The sequence below is a fragment of the Cyprinodon variegatus genome, unplaced genomic scaffold, assembly GCF_000732505.1.
Source record: "Cyprinodon variegatus isolate N-32 unplaced genomic scaffold, C_variegatus-1.0 Scaffold27, whole genome shotgun sequence".
NCBI lineage: Eukaryota > Metazoa > Chordata > Actinopteri > Cyprinodontiformes > Cyprinodontidae > Cyprinodon > Cyprinodon variegatus.
Window position 1 is genome coordinate 37,096 of NW_015150480.1, and position 8,300 is coordinate 45,395.

The 8,300-nt window shown below is 43.5% G+C and overlaps 1 protein-coding gene across 1 annotated transcript in view; it reads right to left on the reverse strand.

Moving 5' to 3' along the window:
• Positions 1-3,726: 3,726 nt before the first annotated feature.
• LOC107098963 (zinc finger protein ZIC 5-like) overlaps positions 3,727-8,300 on the reverse strand; it is a 9,005-nt gene continuing 4,431 nt past the window's right edge. The window contains exon 2 of the mRNA XM_015396875.1: positions 3,727-5,822. Within this exon, the coding sequence (XP_015252361.1) occupies positions 5,200-5,822 (623 nt within the window). The 3' untranslated portion in view covers positions 3,727-5,199. The remainder of the gene's footprint in view (positions 5,823-8,300) is intronic.

Genomic DNA, 8,300 nt, shown 5'->3' on the forward strand with positions numbered 1-8,300 from the left:
AGATGCATTTGAGATATCAAAAAAGTACTCCAGAGTGTTGTTCAGCATGGGGGTGAGTAGAAAATGAAGGCTAATCATGTTTTGGGTGTACTATTCTTTAAGAGTCAAAGCAAGCTGGCTGAGAAAAAGGGAAATGGTGCCGAATAGTGGTGAATATTGGAAGTGCCGTTTAATATATTACAAGTCCATGAATAGTTCAGCCTGAAATTAATAAAAATTGTTGTTTTAATGATTAACGAGTCAGATATGTGGCGGATAATGTTTGGTTTTTTGAAAGGTTTTATATGTCCCTGTGTAAATGGGTTTGACTGACATTTAGTCTCAGATTCCAATATCTCTGCAGGGTGGGGACTATAAATCTGATATTCATGACGACGGTACTGCTGCTGAAGCTCCTCAAGAATGTTATTAGCATCCAGAACAGTAGTGAGAAGTTCGGCATCCATTCTTTGCCTGTTTCGTGAGTCAACTGTCGTGGTTGCTGGGCAACAGAGCGTAGGCTGACTGACGGGCGTTTGCAGTCGGAGGCTGGACCTGTTTAAATCCATAGCCAAACTATTCTGGCCTCCTTATTTTCACGGCATTAGAAGGACGTAGTCCAGTTAGACAGGATCCTTGGAGGAGGCAGCGGCTAATATTGAAGGCAGCCAATTGTAGAGTTAAAGATAAAATATATTGAAACATTTTGTTTTTCAGTAAAGGAATTCCATAGACAGGCATTGCCATAGTTCCAACTTTCTGCATAATTTATTACAGTAAGCAATGAATCGTGATCAATCAAGAAAGAACTTTGGACATGAATGTTTTATGCTTGAATTTATTTAAAAGTGAATGTGCTGAGAATGATAACAAAGAACACAGAATGACGAACAAAGAAAAGCATCACCACGAGCCGTCTTCGTTTCATTTATGTCTGTTACCTTCGTCCATGTCCAGAAAGAGCTGCCGACAACCTGACACTCAGTTAGGTTAAGGGCCGACAAGGTCCATCAGGGTGTACAGGAAACAGGTTATTCTGGCCAAACCTGTCCTACTGGATCTGCTGTCCATAAAAATGCATAAAAGGCTTAATCCAAGGAGAACTTTAAAAATATAGAAGACAGTAACAGAAAAGAAGACAAGTGTTTATAAAAACATTCGTCAGCAACAGGGTAAAACTGCTTTACGTCCAAGGAATCGTCTTTATTTGCTTTCTCATGTGAGAGCGGTCTGATCGAAGGGCCTTTTGGACTCACATCGGTAAACGCCGTCATTCGCTACTTGAAATCAGCAACAGGTTTCACCCAGACAGAACATCCAGTCCCATCAACACTATACCGTCTAAGCTGCAGCATTTTAGAAAAAAAAACAAAGGAGTGCCTGACCAACATCCGAGGGGAACACTGCGATGGGTGCAGCACATGGCCACGACCCAGTTCTGTTTGGGAGTATCATCCAAGTGTTAGTCTCAATATGTTGGGTCGGACCTGGACTCTGATCAGAACAAACCCCTCTGTTTGTAATATGAACCCTGGACCATCTTTGGACCAACACTCCAGGTATTAGTCTCAAGCTTTGACCCAACAGAACCCAGTTGAAATAAATTTTTCTGTAAATCAAGCGGAGGAGAAATTATGGAATCCCTCAATATATCAAAAGTTGGTGTTCTGGCAGCTTTGTTCTTTGAAGGAAAAAAATCGAATGCTCCGTTTAGATTGGTCTACGATTGGACAGTCTTTATAACGCCAAAGCAAAGATCTGGACACCTGTTTGCTGTGCCAATGGCTCGCTCCCGATTCAGCACATGGGTAAGGTTCTTTAGCCAAAGCGGGCTGTGGTCCTTATCTGACTAGCAAAACGTGTCTTTCTATCAGGTGATAATGACTGGAAGGTTAAAAGCAGATCGGTTCCTTCCCTGGATAGAGTTCTTACTGACCCCATTAAAGGTAATTGGAACAGGAGGTAGAGGTATTTAAGTTGATGTATTTAGGGACAGCCTTTGTGTTTTCTGAAATGACAGCGGCGACATGGGGGGTTGAGCCCAACCAACAGCAGTTATGAATCTGAGACACCAAGAGAGGTAGTCTGATGCACCAGAACAGTTTACTGCCGTTAAGTTCAGCCAACTTGGGATGACCAGAAACAACGTTCCCATCATAGTGCTCAGTAAGGGTTCTGCCTTGGCTATGTCTAAAAGCAAAATACTGAACTTAGGCAGCAGTGACCCTGAGGGGCACCTGCCACCAATGGGTTTATCACCCAAAACCCACATGTTGACCCTTTGATAAGGAAATGACCCACATGGTCTATCCAAATGCTGAAAACTGTAACTCCCAACTCCCGTTCCTTCACCTTTCATTGGATCAACAGTTAGAACTCTCTCGCTCTGGACTGCTGTGCTGAATACCTCATGGACGTCATTATGGAACAAAAATGTACATAGAGCACGGTGGTCAAATTGGAACAGCCTTCAGAAAAAAAAACGTCCCATTAACGTCCTGTCACACAAAAGACTGTGTGAATCTGTCTAGATCTTAAGCAACAGATAGAAATGTCACGAGTTCCCTATAATAAATTAACCATAACAGGAAGGTCTGGATACTGCCACCTATATCCAGACCTGACCATGAAGACCACCGACTCACTTCCACTTGGGCTTAAAGATCCTTCCCAATTGGCAGTATTTAAACAGAACCAGTTTTCTCCATAACACTTTCTATCCAGCCTTCTGAATGCTCCATGGCTGAAGCTAGCTTGGCTTGTCTCCCACATAGCCAGCCTGATTTGTGAATTATGAATGCTCAGAACCAGTAAAGAAAAGGACTAACCTTAGGAGGTTCCTGAGGGAACCATTTGGATAAAGGAGCAAAGCTCCCAAAGCTGATTAGATGGGTCAACTCAATCTTCAGATGGTAGCAAGTAGAAAACCAGTCTAGATCTCAGCCTGAAGGTGTTAGATGAGCTAAGAATGCCTTTCTCCGTAAAGGGCAGATTATAATTCTGCAGCCGGACACATCAAATGTCGCTTGGGTCTGGTCGCGAACCAGTTTTGCTGGTTTGCTTCTGCACCATCGGTGTGAAATTTCTACGGATGCAGAGCAGTTTCCCCTCCAAAGCGAAGGGGTAGCCTATTTGTGAACTCGCAAGAACTTCAGCGGATGTTCACAAGAACTTCCGCGGCGCCAGCGGGAGTGTTTATCTTCCAAAACAACAATGGCACGTCTGCAAGATATCACAGTCACGGAGTTGCTAGACATCGAAGAGGAACAGCTTCCGTTAATGGAGTTGGCAAAAAGACCGATTAACCTTTTGTCATAGTTGTCCATTGTAGTTGTTCCTCAGTTTTTAAAAATGGCGCGCCCCGGCACCGAATCGAGAAGGACGACCACACAGACAGCCAGAAAGGCATACCAAGGACCAATCACAGCTGCTTTTTGTCTGCGCACTTCCGCCAGAGGTCTGCCCGGGTTTACGACCGTCCGACGCGTAGTCACGATTTTTTTTAGGTAGGCGACGACGGTTGCAGAACTTCTGTGCGGGGGGCTTGTTCGCACAGAGTTGACAGTTGCAAAGGGTATGTGTCAGAAGGATAAATTGGCCTTAAGTAACTTTACCTTCAGGTAATTTTTTTGTTTCTAGTCCTTTGACCGTTGTTTTTCTTGGTTGTAAATAACATAATATCCAAGGCATATTGTTTTGAGTTCTATTTAATTTCGCCCTTGTCTTATTTTTGTTCCAAATTTTGAACCAAAAAAAACTGGAAACAGCCATCATCTTCTGCAGCACTGTTGAAGATTTACCTTGTTGAAGCAGAAACAGCCTCCTTATCTACCAGGAATAAGACCGCTGCAAATAAAAAGGATGATTCTATATTTCCCTCCACAATATTGAGTGATTCCATAATTTTCTTTTCTCTCTGACCAAACCCCTTCATGAGAAGTCAGCTTTGGACATCTGTGAGTTCGGTTGGTGGGAATTTTGAGAATCCTCACAGGAAACGGAGCTACTGATTGGATCTGGAGAAGCTTAAACGGTCACTTTGGATTCATTGAGGTTATTGTCAGTAGAATCGATCTTTTTTTAGACAGATGTATGGAGCTTGTAGAAAAAACATCAAGAGAGTGGTGAAAGGCTAACAGGTGGTTAGCTGACTTTAGCCATTTAAAACTACTCAAACTGGAAATGTTGATCATCAGTGGGACGAAGGCTAACATAAGTGAGACAGAAAACCATGTTAGTGTCAAACAGAGCTAGCCAAAAGAAAAAAATTGCAATTACTTTAGACAAAAACATGTTTTTTTTACTTGTCTCTTTGCTAACCCCAAATATATACGTTAGGCTCCGAAGTTTAAACTTTTTTTATGCCCTTGAATACTCTGTTTTTGTGTGGAAAATGTTTAAAAATTGTGTTATTATTGGAAACACACAGAACAAGAGGTCAGTGGATCCTAACAGACTATAAAACGTTTAGTGGGGTTATGTCAGGCCAAACAGCGTCGCCGTTTCTAAGCTTTTAACCGTCGCTGTCAGCTGAATCAAACCTTCTGATTCTCTGTCGCCCACCAGTCTGTTTTAGCCCTACCATGTCCTGGACTTGATCAGAGATGGCCCATCGTTTTCCAGGACTCGTGTTTATAAACTATCCCAATGAACCCCTACTAGGCCGATTGCCACATTGGCTGGTGAGGCTGTTGGCTTTCTTTCACCACTCAAAGGATGAACCTACTTAAAGTCCAGACAAACCCCATAATGAGGTTCTTCAGAATCAGGCACCATCACAGTTAACACCTTGACCCGGTTTCTGCTCTTTCTTTCTAAATAAAGGCCTCAGCTAAATTCCAACAAAGTGCTCCATCTTCTGTCCCGCTGGCAGCAGGATCAGATGATGATTGTTTAGAAACCAGTGAAGCCCGCCCCCTGTTTGGATCTGCTGAGCCTCCAGTTTGCCCTTTACACTGCCGTTGCTTTAGCCCTTGCATTCGCTTCCCTTACGTCAGCCCTTAGACTGATTAGAAAGTTCATACACCCTGTTGGTTTAGTTCTAGCTTCATCGTCCTCGGGAACACTGGATTGAACAAAACCACTGAGCTGGTAATAAAACTGGTTTCAGAATCAAATGAGCTTTCCGTTTGAGACACTCCATGTGTCACCGATGCCCAGAGGTGAGTCCCTAGTGAAACCACTGTCTGTTCTCGGCCTCAGAGAAGCGGCTCCTCCACCTTACGTCACATACTCGTCCTCGTCCCTGCGTTCTGTTTTGATGTGGTCAGGATGAAGCAGTGGGTAGTGCGGTGCTGTAGTCCTTGTACAGACATACCACTCCTTAATGTTTGAGAGCTGAGTTAAGGCCGGGTTGACCGAGCGCTGGCTCCGCCTCGGGGTCCTGGAGTTCTGCTGCTTCTGGCTTAGCTGACTCTTAAGGCCAGAAAGAGACAGATCCAGGGGCATTGCCACTGGGGAGGAACTCCGCAGGAACACTTTACTACTCACTTGGTTGCCAGAGCCCAGATCTAATTCATGAGCGGCCAGCAGGGGAAAAGGAGCACTTCCGTTAGCAAGGGGGGAGGAGAAGTGGTTCATTTTAAGATCCAGAGGTTCCAGGACAGGTTGCTGGAGCTGATGGTGGCCAAAGCTGTACAAGTCTTGGTGATCGGAGGTAGGCGACGACTTGACGTGGATCTTCATGTGTTTGCGGAGGGAACTGGGGTGGGTATAGGACTTGGTGCAGCCCAGCGCCTTGCAGTCGTAGGGCTTCGAAGCCGTGTGGACCTGCGAGTGCTTCTTCCTGTCGCTGCTATTAGCAAAGCGCCGTTCACAGAACTCACACTGAAATGGCTTCTCCCCTGCAAAACAAACATGACAATCACTGTTAGAACAGATTCTAGCTACAGTCTAACTTATCTTTCTATGTAGGGCTGCATGTTCTCTCTGCTTCCTACATCAGCCCACAAACATGTCTGTTTCAGAAACAGAAACTGACCCATGTATTTAGAAAACATGCATGTTATGTCTACACAGTGATAAAGGAACAATAGCTTTTTTACTAAGATATTGCCATGAACACAATTTGTGTTTTGCACCCTTACATATGTATTTTCCTCTTCTTCAGACCAATTAAATGTCATTGGACCAAAGTCAACAGAATCAGTGTTTGACCTACTCCAACTGTCAGATTGTTTGGATCTGAAACTGATGATTTTATTGCATGATGGTCCTTGATATGGTTCCATCTGTCTTCCCATCCCTCATTTTCCCTCTCCTTTGTGTTCCCTCTCTCTTGTGTTCCCTTTCCCTGGTCTTCCCTCTCCCTCATGTTCTCTTTCCCTTGTGTTCCCGCCTCTATTGTGGTCTCTCTCTCGTGTTCCTGCCCCCTAGTGAATAATCAGGGTTGTTTTTCACCAAAATCATGTATGCTACTTGACCTGTGTTACGCTGTAACATTTCCATAAGTGTTAGCAATATAGGGTACATAATAGTATTGGCCCTAAGTCTCCTTCCTGAGCGGAGGACCTCTGCAGCTCCTTCTTAGTTCTCTATGTTGGCTGCCTCTCTGATCAGTGCCCTCCTCTAGCTGGACTTCCATGTAGGTCAGCAGGTGGCCCATCCTCTCTCCATGTTCAGATGATGTTCAAAGCTTTGGAGATCCTTCTGAAACTTAACCCAGATTAAAACTCCTCCCAGAAGAAGGATCCAATTCAGCTCTCCTCCAAAATCATGAGCTACTTTGTTCGTTTCATCACAGAATATGAATTAAAAAAGACTAAACCAAGAAAATAACTTAATAGAACCAGACCTGCAGGAACCCAGACCACAACTAGATGATGTTTAAAGATATAAGCTTCATCCTTTGGCCCAACCATCATCATCTTTATCCTCCTCACAGCAGACCCATCAAAGTTATCAATACTCTCTTTATTGAACTCTGTAACCACAGAAACTATTGCTCTGTCAGTCAGAATAAGATTATATTTTTGTTTTCAGGAAGTGAAAATCTATAAAAATCAAATATTTCCATCACCACTAAAAGATGATAAAAACCTAAAGTCCATTGTCTCAGTGAGAAAGTTAAAAACTGAGTCGCTTGATCAGCATCGGCTCTAACTGGTTTCACTGGTCTCAACGGAAGACGCCCTCCTTACGGCGAAGACCGCTCACAGACACGTCAACCAGGAGAGGAAGACAGAGTGATCACAGAGAGCTGCATGTCCAGAGAAAGTTCAGTAGAAGGAAAAAGGCAGCTTATCCACTGACTGGTGCTGGAAGAGAAAAGAGGCACCGCAATATCCGTTGTGTTGCGTTGACCTCCCAGCAGGACCGGGTACTGGTCCATAAAGCTGCTAATAGACGTTCCAAAGACTGTGGTGCTGGTGTGCTTGACTGACCAACAAACAGGCCAGACCAGAACCTAAGAGCCAAGAGGAAGATGAGGGACACCAGAACCAACACTGCAGACAACCTGGAGGGAGTTACCAAGGCAACCTGTGCTTCTTTGGACCTCAGCAGGCCCCTTTTCTGAAACCTGACATTTCTGATTAACATATGGTTTGTTATTGATCAGTTTGGGTTTCTGAACGTTGCTTTTCTTTGTCAGTGAGCCGTAATCATCAAGCGGATCAGAAACGAAGGTTCTAGACATTTCAAACTTGTGATGAACACGATTAGCATCTGAGCTTCTCTTCCTGGAATCAGGGAAAAAAGATGCAGAACTTTTAAACAAGATTTCAAGCTTGTTCTGGTGTAGAAATGGAAACATACGACAAATTCAACAGCTTTACAGTCGCTTTAATTAAATAAAAGCGACTGTAATCAAGTGTTTAGGATATGTACACTCTAAGCACTTGCTGTACAGATTTACAGGACGTTCTGTTTTAGTTAATTTGCTCTGCTGAGCGTCTGAGGCCTTGAATTAGTTTTTAAATGTCAGGGTTAAAAGCTCGTAGCTTTAGAATAAAAAAAAAAGATTATTTTTTCTTAAATAATACATCCATAAAACATCTATAGTGAAGCAGAAAAAAAGTTAAAAAATATATATATATATATTGTGTGTGTAACTAATTGTTTCATACATTTTGATGGGTCCAAAATATATAAACATTTACTTTTGTTAATTATCCTAATGTCACCATAAAGGGATCTGCACCAGAGTAACGCCATGAAGTGAGGCGAGGCTAGTAGCTCTGTGGTGGAGCCGAGAAACCGTTTCTTCTCTGCGTTACTTTTCCCAGATTCCAACTAAAGTTAGACCGTCTGCAGCAGCCAGGGCTAATCCTAGCCCATCTGCAGCAGCCAGGGCTAACGTTAGCATGTCTGCAGCATCCAGG